The sequence below is a fragment of the Bidens hawaiensis genome, unplaced genomic scaffold (assembly GCF_021521415.1).
Source record: "Bidens hawaiensis isolate Kalapana, Puna unplaced genomic scaffold, B.hawaiensis_p1.1 tig00026875_1, whole genome shotgun sequence".
NCBI lineage: Eukaryota > Viridiplantae > Streptophyta > Magnoliopsida > Asterales > Asteraceae > Bidens > Bidens hawaiensis.
Window position 1 is genome coordinate 97,064 of NW_027494334.1, and position 20,823 is coordinate 117,886.

General features: G+C 39.4%; 2 protein-coding genes across 2 annotated transcripts; one reads left to right on the plus strand and one right to left on the minus strand.

Annotated features, from left to right (window-relative positions):
- Window positions 1-276: 276 nt before the first annotated feature.
- LOC143574267 (mavicyanin-like) lies at window positions 277-853 on the plus strand. Its single transcript, XM_077058927.1, has 2 exons — window positions 277-499; window positions 630-853. The coding sequence occupies exons 1-2, from the start codon at window positions 277-279 to the stop codon at window positions 851-853; spliced, it is 447 nt and encodes a 148-aa protein (XP_076915042.1).
- A 904-nt stretch (window positions 854-1,757) lies between these two features.
- Window positions 1,758-4,904, minus strand: LOC143574274 (peroxidase N1-like). The gene is made up of 3 exons (XM_077058932.1): window positions 4,360-4,904; window positions 4,081-4,246; window positions 1,758-2,263 (listed from the first exon to the last, which is right to left on the minus strand). The coding sequence occupies exons 1-3, from the start codon at window positions 4,747-4,749 to the stop codon at window positions 1,839-1,841; spliced, it is 981 nt and encodes a 326-aa protein (XP_076915047.1). The 5' UTR covers window positions 4,750-4,904; the 3' UTR covers window positions 1,758-1,838.
- Window positions 4,905-20,823: the final 15,919 nt, after the last annotated feature.

A 20,823-nucleotide genomic window follows, 5' to 3' on the forward strand; every position in this document is an offset into this window, starting at 1 on the left:
AGAAATATACTTGTTAGTTGTTACACACAACGTTATTTAACATGTTCAAATATTAAAAAAAGACGTGAGATTATTTAAGATTGGAGAATATAAGATAGAAGGATCTGAGACACAGATTAAATAGACATAAGTTTTCACAAATTTAGAAATTTTGAACGAGTCATTAGGCAACAAAATGTCGTGTTCGTCAATTCTGATGGTGCAGTGAACTTTTAACATGCTTCTTTTCTTTATACATTTGAAGTCCAAGTTATAAAACAAGAACTAAATGGGCATATGGCTAACAAAAATTTGTGCATCTTCTTCCTCATAGCAACAGTAGTGGCTCAATCTACTTGGGTTCGAGCAACGGATCTTGTTATACAAAGCTGCGGCCCACAAGATGGAAAATGCGAAGAGGTAACGGAGCATGTCGTTGGAGACGATAAGTCTTGGACCACAGGTGTTAATTATGCAAACTGGCTCAAGGATAAGGAATTCTTTGTGGGAGATGTAATTGGTATCTATATATATATATATATATATATATATATATATATATATTCTTATACATGATTTATTTGTTGTTACATATTATGCAAGTCTTTTATGTCTTGAAATTAATTAAACTATATTAATTGTTGATGTAGTGTTCAATTACTGCCCGAGAATACATAACATGGTGATAGTCGATGAAGCCGGTTATAATACATGCTCTGCTGAGAAGCCTTTGATGGAACTTAAACAATCCGTACATATTGCGTTGACGTTGTCAGCCGGAGGGACCTTTGGGTTTATTAGTAGCATGGGACAGGATTGTCAGAATGGCATGAAGCTTCTCATCAGAGTGAGGGAAAAAAATAAACTTACATAGGGACATGACATTCTGTTAAAAATGGATTAGACAGTATTATAGAAATATATTTAAGATTTGTCATCATTGATATCAATTGTTGAGAGTTTTCAGCATTTGTTAAATTAATGTTACAAGATTTTATTATACTTGTTTCAAACAGACATCCAACAAATATTAAATTCCAAGCCACCAAGACTTGTATAAATTCCTTTTTGTCTTCAAATAGTCATGTAAATTTGTATTCCACAGATAAACCGATCGTTGACAATTATTGAAACTATGGTGCATTTCTCTTAGATAAAAACGACAACTTGCAACCGTAGAAACTGTCTCAAAACTGTCACAATTGTTCCTTGGTGACAGGTTTAGGCAGTTGATAAAGCTTTGGCTGGAACTTACTTTTGTGACTCTTTTATGTGATCAATCTAGCGATCAAAATTTCGTCTCAAAATTAACAACCATATCTGTTTTGTGTCTGAACATATGTTCATATAAGCAACATCTTTTGCAGCAGATTATTTCAGTTACAAATATATTCAAGTTTCAAAAAATATATGGTTTGTTGGTGTGTTAGAAAGGCGAGAAATTAGGCTATCTTTGAAGATAAAGTAGTTGTGGCGTCTAAGATGATGAAAGATATCAAGTCTTTAGGTTTTGTTTGGATAAAATGTGGATCACCTTTTAGAACCTTAAACCGGATCGATTGGTGTATATTTTCCATTTACTTTGTTTCTATGTTGATGTTTTTTGCTCTAGCGTTTTGCTAGTTTGCCGGTTTACTAAAAGTTGTCATTTGAGAAAGAAAACTAATACAATATTGTTGCAGTGTAATTAGATTAATATATAACCACATAATCCACTAGTAACTGCAAATAATTTACACGGCAAACCTAAATAATATAAAAAATACATTGTGTAATTGGTTTTACAATTAGCTTAGGTCCTCGAGTATCTTGATCTAGTTGGAATATGCTTATTTAATCAACCTGTCAACATATATCAGTTAATTAGTATTAATAGTGTTGCAAACCCTACGAATTTCCCCTTGATTCCCAGTTTTTAACTCAATTTTACTCATCTTCACCATTGCTTTCGCGAACATCTTGTTGAATGCCGATTGATGCGATCTCCTAGTTTTAGTAAATCGTTGCGCATACTTTTGTGTCCGTGCATCGGTCCACAACATTGAATCAGTTTCAAGTACTCCTCGTCCGCTCCTTATGTTGTCGAAGAAAGAAGTATCAAAAGTGTTTACGCTATTTGTATCTAAGGCCACTCGCGTTGCTTGTTCACCACCAAGTGGACACAGGGTTCGGAGATGGGGAAGAAATGGTTGGTCAATAGTTGGGTCGGGTCCGTTGGTATTGCTGTAGTTGTATAGCCTGTGAATGAATGTACTGCATGCAGCTGTCCCAATCGTATGTCCTCCTGATACCCCAAAATATATATACAAGTTAAGTTCTTACGCATGGGTAGATCCGACCCAAATAATTAGAGAAAACTACGTACCTAAATAAATGATCTAAGACACACTAAAATGGACAACGAAAAAAAAGCAAAATAAGCATACCTATAGAATTGTGACACACAATCCACTGTCACAACTAGGCACTATAATAGCTCAGACGGATGTTCAAGCAAAAGTGATTTGACACCTCCCTTATATGACATTTAAGTGTCTCAAATGGGTCACACAAGTGCATAAACATAAGTCAGAGTCTAAGCCGGGGCCTTACCCCATTCCCAAGGAACATAAAAAAATGTGTCCGGCGCTAAACATGCTCAAGCAATGAAGGTGCGACACAGCATGAGCCTTAGGCTATGCGTAGTGGAGGGGCTACAAAATGGGGCGTTTTGCGCCGTGTGGCGCCCAGTGAGCAAGGATAGGCTTTTGTTTTTAGAGTGTAATGGTGTTGTAGACCGATATATATATATATATATACATATATATATATATCCCTCTCTCTCAATACAATATAATAATAATAAACAACACATTTCGCTCCCCCCCAACAAACAACACAATCCGGCGACAAAAGCTTGGCGCCCCCCCCCCCCCCCCACCCCCACAATTCGCCCCAAATTTCGCCCAGGGGGCGGTGTTGTAGCCCGTTTTCGCCCAAAATCGCCCAATCTTCACACCCACTACGCATAGTCTTATATCATTGCAAAGTTCCTCCTTTAATAATAATAATAATAATAATAATAATAAATATAAAAAAGTTCCTCCTTTAATAATAATAATAATAATAATAATAATAATAATAATAATAATAATAATAAATAGTCGTGTCAAGCCCCAAACTTGCCTAAGCGCTGAAGGTGAGACACCACCTTAGTCTTAGCCTCTAGCGAACAAGGCACCTTTGTAGCTTGTTTATTCACATTTAGATAGTTTTGTTAACCGGCACTTGTTAATTGTTATTATAAAGGAGATGTCAACTCACTTTTGCATGAAGTTATGTCCAAGCTACCTTGGTTACTATAGGTGCCCAAGTGGGACACGTGTTGAAATTGTGTTATTGAGTATGCCAATTTCGATTGGGTTTTTATTCTTTTCTTATTTTAAAGATTTTTTATCATGCCATTTTTATTAATTTTCTATGAAAATAACATTTCGTATATGTATACGCACCATAAGCCCACTTGCAGCGCCGGCTGCACGTTCATAGCCAACACCCCGTTTGTGGAATAAACCCAAATGTCTTGCAATGTGGCTTGACTCGCATGTTTGAGATGCACGTCTATAAAGACGCCTCAAATGCGGGTATGTTAAGCTCATTTAATTAAAAAAACATTATATGTTTGGATATAATGGGTTGTTTGCGAGCATAATAAGTATGATAGCGTTGGGGGTTAAATTAATGTCGAGAAATATTGGTAAAATCTGATGTTGCAGCTGCCTAGCTATGTTTGTGGAAAGAATGGCATCGTTGCGGATAGTTTAAAAAATGTAATTTTTTTTATATACAAGCTATTTGATCTTTATGATGTGCTATGTGTTTTAGAATGAAAATTTTCAGCTTCTTATTTACTTAAATTACATATTATAAAGATTTTCTTTTGTTCTACTGATTTCCCTACTATTTATTAGTTTTAAAAACATTTGTTAAATACCAATTATGCTTCAAATATAAAGTAATAAAACTAACATTTTTTTAAATAGTTAACTTTCTGAGGTGCATATTGTTTTTTTTCTTTTAATTATTTCATGTTTAGCTAACCAATTTTTGGGGTTAACTTACCAACGAGGATAACAAGATCTTTGACATTAAGACCTTTGCTAGCAAACACCTTTATTTGGTCATCCATGGAGGCCTTCGGACCAGGTATGTTGCTTTCTGCCTCAGATTTCAGTGAAACTAATCCGTCTCTGCGACCCGTTGGCACCGCCCAACTAGTCCCTCCAATCTAAAACGATTCAAAATTAGTAGAAACAATACAATATTAAACTTATCTAGCTAGAATCCATATAATGCATGAAACTAAACATGCGTTAAGCGAGTGATTAATTAATGAACTACCTGGACCACAGAATCACGAGTTGCGAGGGCAAGAATGTCAGCACAAGAGACCACCCCGGGGCAGACGGTTTCCAACATGGACTTTGCAGCATCTATGACATCAAAGCCTCTCAAGCGCAAATTCGTTGCTGCAGTCTTCTCAGAAAGATTACCATCAAGTAAAATAGATGCATCACAGCCATTGACAAAACAATCATGAAAGAACATTTGTAGAAAACCAGATGCATATGACTTGTTGGAACGAACGGCAGACTGGACCACATACTGCACGATGGCTTCCGCCTGTGGGCATGTAGTTTTGTAGAAACCAACTCGTGTGGAGCTTATCGCAAAGGCGGATAAAAGGAGAACAATCAAGGGTATTTTGATACGGCCGGAATAAACTTCCATTGCTTCAATGATTTGTGGAGTATCAAATTCGGGGTTAACAGATTTTATAGAAAGTGATATGGGGGATGAACACGTGTAGTGTTAATGGAATTAAATAAAGTCGGTCATGAGATGTAAAGGAAGGTGAAATCTACAAAATTTTGTAAATATACTTGTGACTTATGACTTATATGAGTATAAATTTACTTTTGTTTCTATGAACTAACCTTAACACTTTCATATATGGGCACATGTAGTTCATTACAGTAGCGTTACACATCACACACATATATATTGCTAGCTGCATTTGCTTGTTTATTATAAAGTTGTTGCATATTGCAACTTAGTTCAACATGTGTCTATTAGGCTATGTGTTAGATATGGGGCGTGAGTGATGGTAGCGTGAGAGGTGCAACGAGCTTTGAGTTTGCCATTAATGAGTTGATACACATCATTATCGCTTTCGTGAGCCTTGAGTTTGTCGTGACTAATTTGTGGCCATTACACTATTGTTGAGGATTGTAGTTACTCGCAATATATAGAAGAGATATTTCTGCCTTAAACTTAGTATGCTTGAGACATTTGGAGTGTGCAAATTTTTTATTGTAATTCGGCCACTAACCTTGTTGACACCAACTCTAAAGTTGGTCTTACAGCCCCTAGTTGATGGCTCCTCGTTATGTTATATCGCAGCCTTTCCAGTGCATTACATTACTTCACATATTTTCGACCATATATCTTATATGCAGTTCAACGTGCTTATCTATCACAATCTACGAGAATCTATATTACATTAAAGGCACTTTGGCTCATGGGTTACAACTAACCTCGGGTTTCATAGCCTTATGATCTAGCTACCTGTGGGTGTAGTTGTGTGTTCTTGGGTGATAGCTTGATATCTTGGTCTGCCAAAAGCCAGGCTTTAGTCTCTCTCTCAAGTGCTGAAGTTGAATATCACGGAGTTGCTATTGTTGTTGCTAAGACATGTTTGATACGTAATCTTCTTCTTGAGCTTCATTGTCCATTGCTTCAATCCACCTTTGTCTATTGTGGCAACTTTAGTACAGTCAATTTGTCCACTAACTCAGTATAAAATCAACGCGACAAACATATTGAGATCAACATTCATTTTGTACTGGAGATAGTCAGTTTCGCGTTCTTCATGTTTCATCAAGCTCTCCATATATGCTGACATTTTCACCAAGGGTTTTCCGTCATCACTATTTCTTGATTTTTGTTCCAATTTGAATGTTTGGCTTCCTCTTATTGTAATAGACATTGTAATAGGGATTTGTATATAATTAGAGTTGTTAGGATAAAACCCATCAGGCTTTTACCAACTAGAGTTATGTGGTCTCGGTCTATATTTATAACGGTCTAATTATTCCATAGAAAAAAAATAGACATAGTCAATCCTTTATAGATAGTAACATGGCTGGTATGATAGTCAGTGGCGGACCTAGGATTTTTTGTAACCGGGGTCCCAATTTTTTCGGTTTACAAAATTTTCGGGTCGTTCGTTATTCGGGTCGGGTCGAGGCGAGGAACATAATAAAACACGAAAATATGGTGACATCGGAAACGAGTAAGTAGAAAGGATCTAGATTTGACTTTTAACTTATTTTTATTCATATTCGAAAAACATAAAAGAAAGCTATATATATAGTCTTACATACATGACCAAAACCTGAAAAAATAACTTTAATACAAATAAATGATTAATTATAATATACATACACAAGATAAATAATAAAATAATATGCAAAACTCATGTTGCCATTATATATGTTGTAGGGTGATAATGACTATATGGGAGAAACTAAAGAAAAACACAAATATTCTAACTAAATAACTAATATTGACTGGTATATATAAAAAAAGAACATAAACATAGTATGGTGAGGCTTGAACTTGCAACCTCGCAAAGAAAAAGTAAGGGATTTTCCAGTAAACCAGTTCAGTTTTAACAGTATGGGTTCCAAGTATTAATTTTTATGGGGTCCATACAAAATTTAATATACTGTCTCTATGTAATTTTCAAAAAACATTGGTGTCCCGGGACCCCGATCGGATGTACGTGGGTCCGCCCCTGATGATAGTATATATATATTTTACCAATTGTGGTAAACTAGAGTTTTACCCGGCGCAACCAGGTCGGTTAAACCGAGCGGTTGTACAATCGAAGCCTTGTCGGTTCTAAATGTTAAGGCGGTAAGCTGACGCGAATTCGGTCAGCTTCGGTTATGTGCGCTATTGTACCGGAACTAAAACAAAAAAATATATATAAATTGAGGTGGACCAATGGGGTGACGTTGGTTGGTAAAACTTGAGCGTTGGTAAAACCTGACTATTGTCGAACCCTGGTGTTGAGGCGTTGAATATAAGCAAATTCGACCAACTTCTGTTATGTTCTTTACGGTATCAGAACAAAAAACAAATCATCATTCGGGTGGTTTCCGTTACGTTCGTTACGATGCTGAAACTCAAACAAAAACGGTGAGTCTGCACATGTGTTAAGGTACATGAACTAAAAAAGGCAAAAAAAATACAAAACAAAAACAAAATTGGCATTCTTTCGGTTTTCTCTACGTTCATTACATGTCGAAACTAAAACAAAAAAAATGTCTTGCACCACGTGTAGCCAAGTGGCCCAATGACGTACTTGTGGCAGTAAAATCTCTTAATTATGTTAACATATTTAAACAGAAAAAACACATATCAAGTAAATAAAAAACAAAAAAAGAAACCAAAAAAGATGTTTTCAAATAAAGAAGTTCTCACAACAAAAAATAAATAAATAACAATAAAATTTTTGGCTTTGGATGGGGGCTTGAACTTGCATGGTTTTTTCTAATTTCCATTCCTAAGCATTAAGAATCCTTAAAACAACTAACAAATCAAGACATCACAATTTGATAACCAACACACCAAGAATCCTTACAACGTTTTTTTCTTTATTGTCCTTAATTATCGTTACGTATCTAACCAATACTGACCGAATGCATGTCTTTGCATGCGACAACACGGCAATTTTGTTAATTGGTTATCAGTATTTTGAGAACCCATGTTAAAAGTTAGCATATGTACGTCATTTAATCACCTCCACCAATGGTATTATGGAAATGGACCCAAGTTGGCTTTGGAACCAGTTTAGCTAACGGACAGTAAAACTGAACTAGTGAGTAGTGACTAGGTGTTTTTAAGATTGTTTTTAGTAATTAGATTCTTCCATGTGAATCTTTAATGCGATTAATGGTATGTTGAGTACTTGATGTCTCTTTTTGTTGCCTAAAGTTCGGTTGCTAGCATGTTGTTGGTGCATGATGTCAGTAGTTATCTTGTGTTTATCTGTGTCTGTAATCATTTAGTTTGTTTGTTTCGTGTTGAACACTATTGATTTTGTATGTTCGCTAGTATGTTTAGGCGAACTTGATAGGCTAGCGAAGTTAAGACAACTTCACCTAGGATGTTAGGCGAAGTTGTCGAGGTTAATAAATACCTCAACTTCGGGTATTTTGAAAGAGTTTTTTTTGGAAGAACGAGTTGTTTTGGTGATCTTGAGTATCACGTGTTGGCTATTGCAATATATCAAGTTTTACAGTATAATCTCGTGTGTTTATATCCATATTCAACGTATTAATCGTCTAGACACTCGTATCGTATACGTGGGGATTCCGCACCCTCGTGTTACGAGATACTCCTGTGTAGATCCGGATGGGAACCTACAATTGGTATCAGAGCAATTTGCTCGTGATTGTGTGGTTCGGGATTATCACAAGGGTGTCAAGATTGTTCCGTTAGACCATTCGCGGAACGAGTTTACGTTGAAATACCTCGTTTTTGTCATTTGCTCCTCTTCCCTCATCAAATATACCTACAAATCACCCTCGCGTCCCTCGCTATCGACCTAATTAAACCTGAAAAACTCCAGTGTTCGTCAGGCGAAATTGCCGTCACTGAAACTAGGGTTTTCAGCGAAGATATAGGGTTTCAGCGAAGTTGTGAGTAGCGAAGTTGAGTAGTAGCGAAGTTAAGTAGTAGCGAAGTTTAAGTTCTGCGAAGCTAATCTCTAGCGAAGTTACAAGCTAGAGCGAAGTTATACTAACTTCGCTATAGCTGTTCACAGTATTCTGTTTTTGATTCTTGAATCACAATTCTTTCAACTATGACTTCGTTAAACATCACAGAACTGGTAAAGATGGAGGTTGAAGCCGGTTCAGCAACTAAAGCTCCAAAACTGCTTAAGGGTACCGATTTCGTTGCATGGAAAGATAGATTTGAACAGTATGTGAAGTATCAAGACGCAAAGATGTGAGTTTGCATTCAAGACGGGTGCATTCCACCAACGTCCATGTTTGAAGGTCGTGAACAGATTAAGAAGTACAGTAAAATGGAAGATGATGAGAAGAAAATGTATGAAGCAGAGAGTAAAGCGAATGCAGCTATTACAATGGCACTTCCACAAGAGATTCTTCATACCTTCAAAAATTACAAAACCGCTAGAGAGCTATGGGAAGCACTAGAGAATAGATATGAAGGAAATGTTGGGATACGTACCTCCAAGACAAAATTGCTAAAAACCCAATTCTCTGTATTCAAGTATCTGAAAAATGAATCACTTGATGACATCATCACACGATATTATCATTTGATGACCGAGCTAAATAACTACTCCATTGAATACAAGGAAGAAGAGATAGTAGAAAAGCTTCTTGATGCTCTCCCGCCAAAATGGGAGATGTACACTGTTCTGATGAGAGAAGATAAGGACTTTGACAAGATTGATTTGGAGACGGTGGTAAATAAGTTACGAAATTTTGAACTTAACATGGTATGAAAGGAGACACCAACTGATCAGGTTCAGGATCCGGGAATGTATGGTGCGAAAGTCACTCCAAACTCAAGTTCAAAATCAGAATCCACTGCCTACTACTCAAGGGGGAATCAAACTCCACTCTAGATGGTCATGTGATTCTCAATATGGATGGTGACATATGTTTCGTAGCCGGAGGTAGTGGTCCCACAAAGCCTCAAACTACAACTGGTAATTTCTCATCCAATGCTCCAAGCAATAACTACTCACAGATGCCCATGAGTGTAAAATCAGCTGAACAGCAGTTTGCTCTCTATGCATCCTTCATTGCATCCTATGAGAATTACATCAAAGGGAAAATAGTCGACCCTGCAACTTTGGATGAAGACTATGATCAGATCGATGCTGATGATTTGGAAGAGATGGATCTGCAGTGGCAGATGGCTATGATAGTAAGAAGGGTAAAGAGATTCATGAAGAAAACGGGTAGAAAGTTCGTTGGAGAAAGACCAGGGTTTGATAAATCAAAGGTTCGCTGTTATAACTGTCAACAAAATGGTCACTTTGCTAAGGAATGTACAAATGAAAGAGTCGAACGAAGTCAGAATAGGCCTGCTCAACAGAATGGGGGTGGTAGTGAAAATAGGGCTATGGTATCTTAACAGAACGGTGGATACAACTGGAATATACAAGTTGAGGAGGTGTTCGAACAGGAAAATCTGGTAAACATTGAAACTGGAGGAAGTGAAAGAGAGACGGGGGAAGATCAAGCATACATGGCAGAAGTGAATGATCAGCTCTCTGAGGTAAGTTCTGAATTTCATTGTGAACAATGTGAAAACCTGACTGATCAATTGAAAACATTAACTGGTCAGTTTGTTAGTTTGGATACTCAATTTAAAAACTTAAAAGAAGAATATCACTATTCTAAAACTAAAGAAAATAGTTACTCGGTAAAAATAAAAGCTAGTGAGAAGGATATCAGAAGTCTTAAAGCCACTCTAGCTGAAAAAATACAAGTGATTGATCTTAGTTATGAAGTGTTAGAAGAAAAGACCAAACTAATAGCTGAAAAAGATAAACAGATAGCTGATTACCAGGTAAAAGTGGTGGAACTGAACAGAAAAATTGAACAATTCAGAAACTCTTCTGCAATGTTAGATCACATCATAAGTGTTCAACGTTCCCCGGTTAACAAAGGGGGAATTGGATTTTCTGAAGTTCCACCACCATACAACAATAACTATACTTATGATCCTAGTAATCAGCAATCTGCAAATGTTGAGATTAGTCAAACAGTTCCAATAAAAATTTCTGCTAAAGAAGCTGAAATTAATAAGAGTGAAATAAGTAGGTCAAGTTCTAATGTCACAAGTTCTTTCTCGTCAAATTCGGACAAGTCGTCCGAATCAGGTGAGATAAAAGAAGAGGTTGTGTTACTAAAACGTGGGGAGGACTATAAGTTTGATGAAAAGAAATCTTCCTAAATCCGTTCGTCCCACCATATGTGAGACAAACGGATAGTAACTCAACCTCGTCATCTGCAACAACTCTTGAGACGAAAGTTCAAAACAGCCAGACTAGTTCAAACAGAAGTTGTTTTAGATGTAACAGGATAGGACATCTTGTCGCTGACTGTCCTCTGAAACAGAGAAAATCTAGAAATATGAGGCCTACCAAAACTGAGAATAAAACGAACACTAATTATGATGCCGGTAAGAATATGAACACACCAACTTTCAATCATCAGACTAATCCAATATTTCAAAGAAATCAGTCTTGTTTTTTCCCAGTTAATTACCAAACTAACTATTATAATTCTGCTAACTCAAGAAGGTTTGGATGGCCTCATAGCCAATCATCTAGAAGTTTCTCCTACATAACTTATGGAAACTTTCCACAAACTGACTTTGGGCAACCAAGGTACTGGATGCCGGATAACAGATTTAATCGACCCAAGACCAGAAGGTCTTGGGTCCCCAGATTTTAATCTATTTCTTTATTTGTGCAGAAACAGTCAAACAGGGCTATAAACAATATGTGGGTTGTTGACAGTGGCTGCTCCAGGCACATGACTGGTAACAAGAAATTGTTATGTGACTGGAAGTCTGTTCAAGGAGGAAGGGTTAGTTTTGCAGGAGAAAATGGAGGAAGAATTAGTGGTATTGGAACTATGAAAAATGGTAGAATATAGTTAGAAAAGGTTAATTTTGTTGAAGAATTGAAACACAACCTGCTAAGTGTCTCTCAGATTTGTGACAAAGAATACACCGTTCATGTTACAAAAGATGAGGCACTCGTACTTTATCCTGGTTTCAAGATACCAGTGGCATGGGTTGTGATGAAAGCTCCAAGAGAAAAGAACACGTATGTGATGGATATGAGATCAACTGAGATGACAACAGAAGAATCATGTCTTCTGTCAAAAGCAACAAAGTCTGAATCAGATTTGTGGCACAGAAGAATGGGTCATATACATCTTCGTAAGATGAACTACATAGTGAAGAATGGGTTGGTACTAGGGGTTCCTTTGAAGAATTTCAATTTTGAAGACCAATGTGTATCATGCAAGAAAGGAAAACAGCACAAGAAACCTCATCACTCCAAGAAGGTTAACTCAATTGTCAACACCTTCACATGGATCTCTTTGGTCCTGTGAATGTAAAGAGTCTAGGAGGAACTTCATACTGTTTGGTGGTAACGGATGACTACTCACGATATTCTTGGGTATATTTTATGAAGACAAAAGATGAGACAGTGCAGCTGGTGATTAACTTGATCACCAAGGTGGAAAATATTGTTGGGAGGAAGGTTAAGTACATCAGGAGTGATAATGGTACAGAGTTCAAGAACTATCAGATGGAGATGTTTTGTCTGCAGAAAGGGATAGAGCATCAGTACAGTGCCCCATATACTCCACAACAAAATGGAGTAGCTGAAAGGAAGAATCGAACTCTAATTGAAGGCGCCAGGACCATGCTGGCAGATGCTAAACTTCCCGTGGTGTTTTGGGTTGAAGCTGTTGCTACAGCCTGTTATATCCTTAATCGTGTTTTAACTGTTAAAAGATTAAATAAAACTTGTTATGAGCTTATGCATGGTAGAAAGCCTAATTTGAAGGGTCTTGAACCTTTCGGGTCCCCATGTTCGATATTAAAGACAAACTCTAAATTTGGTGAGAAAGCCGACAAAGGTATCTTAGTTGGCTACGTTGTTGGGAAACCCAACAGAAGAGTCTTTAATCTATCGAACAGCAAGGTTGAAGTGGTCTGTAACACTGACATTACTAGTTACAAATCACCAAGGCCTAGCATGGGACCGGTAGAGGCTTTCGACTATGATAAGCTATTCAAATCTTTTAATATGCCCTACTTGGATTTTGCAGATATTAATGAGAAAATGGCCTTACAGATACTGTATGACGAAGAGGAGACCATTGTGCAACGTCCACAATACAATGAAAATCAACCAACCTCGTCAAGAGCGGTTGAAAATCCAGCTGATTCGAATGAAGACGAATTCTATAATCCATTTTACACTCGACCTTAGCCTCACTCTGATGAAGTTTTGTCAAATCTTGAGAATGATCTGGAAGTCGGTCCGATACAGTCCACCAAAATTCACAAGAATCATCCTTTAGAGAATGTGATCGGTAATCCTTCTGATGGTGTACGAACTAGAAGAAGTTTGGATGAACACACGTGTGTTTATGCAAGCATAAAAGACACGGGTACCATAAATGAATGCCTGTACACCTGCTTCATCAGCCAGATTGAACCAAAGAATTATCAAATGGCCCTGAAGGATAACTCGTGGGTTGAAGCCATGCAGGAAGAAGTGGCACAGTTTGAGAAGATGGAAGTATGACAATTGGTTGAAAAACCGCAAGAAGTGAACGCTATCGGTACAAAGTGGGTTTTTAAATGTAAGAGAGATGAAAAAGGAATAATCATATGCAACAAGGCAAGATTGGTAGTGAAAGGGTTTAATCAGCTGGAAGGAATCGATTACAATGAAGTATTTGCTCCTGTGGCGAGATTGGAGGCAATACGACTGTTTTGGGCATTTGCTGCACACAAAGAGATGAAGGTGTTTCAGTTAGATGTGAAAAGTGCCTTCCTTAAAGGTAAAGTCGATGAGGTGGTGTATGTTGAACAACCTCCAGGTTTCCCTGACCCAGATTTTTGTAACATCCTAAAATTTTTATATTGATAAATAAAAGAAAGTTATGTTTAGTAAATTCACGTTTTAGTTATTTAATGTCGAGTAAGGAACGGGTCTTGGGCTTAGTCATTTTATGAACTCGGCCTGTCTCGACCCGTAGGAAGCCAACCCGAGCCTAACCAAACCCGTAGTATATAAACGAAAGTTCTTGACACTTCCACCATTTTCACCATCTTCCTTCACTTACACCCACCCAAACACTCTCATTTCTAGAGAGAGAAGCTAGAGAGAGAAAGTTCTCAAATCACAAATCCGAGTCCACAATCTTGTTCCTAATCGTTTTTGGTAAGTCCCTCTCGAAAATCATCCGTTTTCATAACCATTTCGGCCTCAAATCGAGCAAAAACGTAACTTGAGTTTTCGGGTCAAAAACCGCCTTGTTTTGGTGTCAAAATGCAAGCTTTTGTGTTTAAAAGTACTAGGAATCGATAGCCCTTTCAATCCCGAGCATTTCCATGTCAAAAACTTCGATTTTGGGTCAAAAATCTGGAAAATCTGGAAAACCCGTGGGTTTCTCCGTCGCCCAGCTTGAAGGAGTCGAATCAGACTCATTCGATCGAACCAGTCGATCGAATCAGTCCATTCGATCGAATGCGTAGATCGAACAAGTCCAGTCGACCGAATAGGGGAGCAACCGAATGGTCTCCAACTCATTCGATCGAACGTGTTCCTATTCGATCGAACGTGTTCCTGTTTGATCGAACGTGTTCCTATTCGATCGAACGTGTTCCTGTTTGATCGAACGTGTTCCTATCCGATCGAACGTGTTCTATTCGATCGAACGTGTTCCTATTCGATCGAATCAAGCCAGAACCAAGTTGTTTCCAAGATTCGCCTGAAGTGAAGTTCGTTTATGATATAAATTAAAAACCTAATGGAAAATGTGTTAAGGCGGTTATCGAAAATGAGTAGTAGTAATAGTGGTAGCAGTAATTGATATATGTAAATATTATTACAGTTAGCCGAGCCCAGTTAAAGAAAGGAATTACAATCAACGGCGAGCGTAACAGGATCCAGGTGAGTTTCTAGCCCCATTCCTTGTTATGTTTCCGGGGCTGTGTGCATACTTGATGTGTTGTTAATACATTTATCCAAAGTGATAAGTGTATGCCATAGGTGATATATGTGATATGTATGAATGATTGCTTGATGGTTCGTGAACGATCTTCGGATATTGCACGTACTGTCAGGTTGTAACGTTATAAATATGGCAAGTATGATATGTATGTTTATGTGTATGAACGTAAGAAAGTTAATAAAAGAAGGAAATGACGGTTGTATGGTTGTATGGTTACAAAAGGGGTACCGAGCCCTAATAATACTCGAGGTATGATGTATGGTTGTATGGTAACGAAGAGGGAATCGAACCCTACTAATATTCGAAAACATGGGACCAGACCCTAATAATATCTGTGATGTTAGGGACCAGACCCTAATAATATCTGTGATGTTAGGGACCAGACCCTTATAATATCTGTGATGTTAGGGACCAGACCCTTATAATATCTGTGATGTTAGGGACCAGACCCTTATAATATCTGTGATGTTAGGGACCAGACCCTTATAATATCTGTGAGGTTATAGGGCGAAAGGCTCTTTAAAACGTATGATTATGAATGTAAAGAAAGTATGTAAGTAAGAAAGAAAGTATGTAAGTAAGAATGAAGGTATGAGTACTTATGTGTGTATGAAAGAAAGTTATGAGGTTAAGTACGTATGTATGTGACAAGGTATTGCATGGTAGTGTATGTTTAACTAGAACTCACTCAGCGTAGCTGACTTTTAGTATGCACGCAGGTGAGTAGGTTGAGACAGCTGGCTTGAGTGGAGGACACATGGCAGAAGACTAAAGCCTGGCATCTGAAGATCCGATATGTTTTATAAGTTACGTTTTGATTTTGAAAGACAAGAGGAATGTTTAAAGACATGATTATGAATTGATATGTAATGTTTTATGAAAGTTTTATATTCCGCGTAAAGTTTTTAATTAACTCTGATATTTAGAACTGTGTTTATGAGTAAATCCAACACGAAAGTAGGGTTACCGGTAACGGGGCCTTACAAGTTGGTATCAGAGCAAAGTTCGAGAGATTTAAGCATCCTACATGCTTAGACTCGAACAGAGAATGGGATTTAAGTAAGAAAGGAAAGAAGATGCCAGTTCAAGAATGCCATGTGTCGCTCAAGCAAGATCAGTGAAGGTAAGGTGTATGATTAAATGATATATATTAATGAGAAAGGAAAGATATGTGAACGTCAGGGATAGGAATAATTGATTGTTTGATTTGACAAACTGCTTAAGTAGAACCAGCACAAATAGACTCATAAAGGGAAGTGTATAGGACACGGAAAGTAACGTGATCAGCTAAACACAACTGGCCACTGTTATTACCTGTTAGCCTTACTATCCTTGTACTAAATAGTTCCTTGAGTGATGATGTTTGTGTTTTCTCATATAGGATACTGATGGCTGGAGCTGGAGAATTTGTTGAAACTGGGGGTCGCACTGGGCGTCGTGGCAGGCCTCGTCTTGCCCGGCAACCCTCGGTGGAAGAAGCTTCCCACACCGAAGATGAGGGAAGCGCAGCTGGAGGAGACCAGAACAACAACGAAGAAGTTCAACTTAGCCCCGCAGTTCAAGCAGCCATCGTTCAGGCTGTAGTTGCTGCTGTGAAGAACCTGAATCCCGAAGGATCTGCTGGAAGCCGTGAGCGAACTGCTGACGGGGCGGGTGGTGATGGTAGAAGGGATGGGGAAGGTGAAAGAGGGGCCTCGAGTGGGGATAAGTCTGTGAAAGTCGATGATAGGAGAGGAGGACAAGGTGGGTGCAGCTATAAGTCCTTCAAAGGTTGTGACCCGCCTAAGCTGACTGGTTTAGGAGACGCAATCGCTACTCTCCAGTGGATAACCGCTATGGACAAGGTTATCCGCATTAGCGAATGCCGTCCCGACCAAGCTGTGGGTTATGCTACTCAGTCATTCGTAGATGAGGCTATGTATTGGTGGGAGAGTGTGGAGCAGAGGAAGACCCGTGAAGAGATCAAAGAGATGAAGTGGGAAGATTTGAAAGAGTTGGTAATGAAGAAGTTCTGTGCAGATGCCGAGGTTGAAAGAACGGAGATGAAGTTCCAGAATTTAAAAGCCGGTATGATGACGCATCGTGAGTATACCACGGAGTTCAACCGACTATCTAGGTTGGTGCCTGACATGGTTGACACTGAGGTCAAGAGAATCAAGTGTTATGTGAGGGGGTTGCCACAAAAGGTCCGCATGTTAGTCAGGGCGATTCAACCTGCTACTTTTGATTCGGCTGTTGGACTCGCGGAAATGGTCTATGCTGACGTGGCCGCGGATGATAGGGTGGAAAGGGACGAAGAGAAAGAGAAGAAAGGGGTCACTCCTGCTAAACGACCCGGTACTCAGTTATGGAACTCCAGGGATAAGAAACAGAAAGTGTGGGAGAAGAGATCGTGTAAGACCTGCGGAAAGAGGCATGGTGGTGAATGCAAGTGGGGTAAAAGTTCTAATGTTTGTCTCAAATGTGGAAAGGCTCATGGTGGAGAATGCAGAATGGGGTCGAATGCCTGTTACAAGTGCGGGAAGGTAGGGCATTATGCCAATGAGTGCAGTGCGAAGCCAACATGTTACAAATGTGGCAAGACAGGCCATATGTCAAGGGAGTGCACTGAAGGTGTAGCTGGAGGTAGTGGAAAGAAGGATGCCGATCAAGCTAGGCCCAGAACTAGAGCCTACATGCTGACCCAGGAACAAGCCAGGCAGATTCCGGATGTCGTCACAGGTACGTTTCTAGTGAACGATGTTTCCGCTTCTGTATTATTTGATTCTGGTGCGAATAGAAGTTTTGTAGCTACGACGTTTAGTAAACTAGCTAAAATGAAAGGCTGCCGAGTGTCTGAAACTTTTGTAGTAGAAACCGCAAGTGACACTTCGGTGAAAATAACAAAAATGGTGAAGAATTGTAAGATAGAGTTAGAGGGACATGAGTTCCCTGTTACTTTGTATGTTATGGCCTTAGGAGGGTTCGATGTAGTCTTGGGTATGGATTGGTTGTCTGAGTTTGAGGCTCAGATAGTATGTAAAAGTAAGATGATAAGGTTAAAGTCATTGGATGGTAGTGCGGTGACGGTTTATGGTGATAAGGAGAGTTATGGGCTTAATGTCATTTCGATGATAAAAGCCGAGGGTTTGTTAAGGCGAGGGTGCGGTGCCTACCTGGCGTATGTTGTCAACGCTACGGCCGAGACGAAAGAAATGAAGAATGTTCCTATTGTGCGCGACTACCCAGAAGTATTCCCTGAGGATCTTCCGGGGTTGCCACCTGAGCGAGAGATAGAATTTCAGATAGATCTAGTACCAGGAGCCCAGCCCGTCGCGAAGGCGCCTTACCGTCTAGCACCGTCCGAGATGAAGGAATTGATGTCCCAACTGCAAGAACTCCTCGACAAGGGTTTTATCAGACCGAGTGTTTCTCCGTGGGGCGCACCGGTTTTGTTTGTGAAGAAAAAGGATGGAAGTATGAGAATGTGCATAGACTATCGTGAGTTGAATAAGCTTACGGTAAAGAATAGATACCCCTTGCCTAGGATTGACGATCTGTTTGACCAACTGCAAGGTTCGAGTTGGTTCTCACGAATAGATCTCAGATCAGGCTACCATCAGCTGAAGGTGAAAGAGGTAGACATCCCTAAAACAGCGTTCCGAACGTGGTATGGACACTACGAGTTCCTTGTAATGTCATTCGGTCTAACAAATGCTCCTGCAGCATTTATGGACATGATGAATAGGGTGTGTCGACCGATGTTGGATAAGTCGGTTATCGTCTTCATCGATGATATATTGATTTATTCAAAGAGTGAGTCTGACCATGCCGAGCATCTGAGAGAGGTATTGGAAGTTCTGAAGAAAGAAAGGTTGTACGCCAAGTTTTCGAAGTGCGCGTTCTGGTTAAGGGAAGTGCAATTTTTAGGTCATGTGGTTAATCCGGAGGGGATTACCGTGGACCCAGCTAAGATTGAAGCGATAACGAATTGGAAGACTCCGCAGAATCCGACTGATATACGAAGCTTCCTAGGGTTAGCTGGCTACTATAGGAGATTCATCGAAGGTTTCTCCAAGATAGCCGCACCGCTGACCGGTATGACCCGTAAGACGATAGTATTCAATTGGGGAAAGTTTCAGGAGGAAGCCTTTGAAGAATTGAAGAAGAGACTCACGCAAGCTCCAATCCTTACTTTACCCGATGGTGATGAGGATTTTGTTGTTTGTGCTGATGCCTCGCATCAAGGGTTAGGTTGCGTGTTGATGCAACGAGGGAAGGTGATAGCCTACGCGTCTAGACAGTTGAAGGTCCATGAGAGTACTTACCCGACGCATGATTTGGAGTTAGCAGCTGTAGTGCATGCTCTTAAGATATGGAGGCATTATCTGTACGGCACTAAGTGTACTATCTATACAGATCATAAGAGTTTAAAGTACTTCTTCGAGCAGAAAGAACTGAACATGAGGCAGAGAAGATGGTTAGAATTGATAAAGGATTACGACTGTGAGATTAAGTATTACCCCGGTAAAGCTAACGTGGTCGCTGATGCGTTAAGTCGGAAGAATGAGGAAGTCCTTGCAACAGTGAAGTCATACAAGTTGATCATGAACTCAAGTCTTTTTGAAGAAATCATCAAAGTGCAGTCAGAAGTGTTAGTAGACGAAGGGTTAGTAAAGAAAGAAAGGATTTATGGCCAGCAAGATGAGTTGATGGAAAACACTCATGGAGTTAAAACTAGATTTGACCGTATGTGGATTCCACGCCATGGTGATCTTAGAAGTCGAATCTTAGATGAAGCTCATAAGTCAAGGTACTCAATCCATCCTGGAGCTACAAAGATGTACCAAGACTTGAAAAGAGATTACTGGTGGCCAGGAATGAAGAGTGATGTAGTGGATTATGTTAGTAAGTGCTTAACTTGCTTACAAGTCAAGGCCGAGCACCAAAAGCCTTATGGGAAGATGCAACCGCTAGAGATACCTGAGTGGAAATGGGAACACATCACCATGGATTTCATAACTAAGCTACCTCGTACAGCTAAGCATCATGATACCATCTGGGTGATTGTGGACCGTTTGACCAAGAGTGCTCATTTTCTGCCCATACGAGAGGCCATCTCGTCAGAAACGTTAGCAAGCTTGTTCATTAAAGAAATTGTAACCAAGCATGGAGTACCGTTATCGATCGTGTCTGATAGGGATACACGGTTTACTTCGAGGTTCTGGAAGAAATTTCATGAAGCTATGGGGACGAGGTTGAACATCAGTACGGCGTATCATCCTCAAACCGATGGACAGTCTGAAAGGACGATCCAAACCCTTGAGGATATGCTACGTGCTTGCGTGTTAGATTTTGGTGGAAGTTGGGATGATCATCTGCATCTGGCAGAGTTCTCCTATAACAACAGTTACCATTCGAGTATTGGTATGCCACCGTTTGAGATGCTGTACGGTAGACGATGTAGAACCCCGGTGTGTTGGGGTGAGATTGGTCAGAAGGAAATGGGAAGTATAGAAGTGGTTCAAGAAACGTCTTCAAAGTTCGATCAGATCAAAGCAAGAATGAAAGCCGCTCAAGACAGACAAAAGTCTTATGCGGATAAGCGGCGACGACCAATTGAGTTTAACGTTGGCGACTATGTGATGCTTAAGGTCTCGCCTTGGAAGGGGATTATCCGTTTTAGGAAAAGAGGAAAGTTGAGTCCGAGGTACATTGGACCGTTCAAGATTGTAAAACGTGTGGGTGAAGTAGCTTACAAACTGGATTTACCCGATGAGTTAGAAGGAATTCATTCAACCTTCCATGTTTCTCATCTGAGGAAGTGTCTAGCTGATGACACGTCTCACGTGCCATTAATGGACATTGAGGTTGATGAACAATTGAACTACATCGAGCAACCGATAAAGATCGTTGATCGCAAGGAGAAGCAGCTTCGTCACAAGATTATACCCTTGGTCAAAGTGATATGGAAACACCGCAAGGGATCTGATGCTACTTG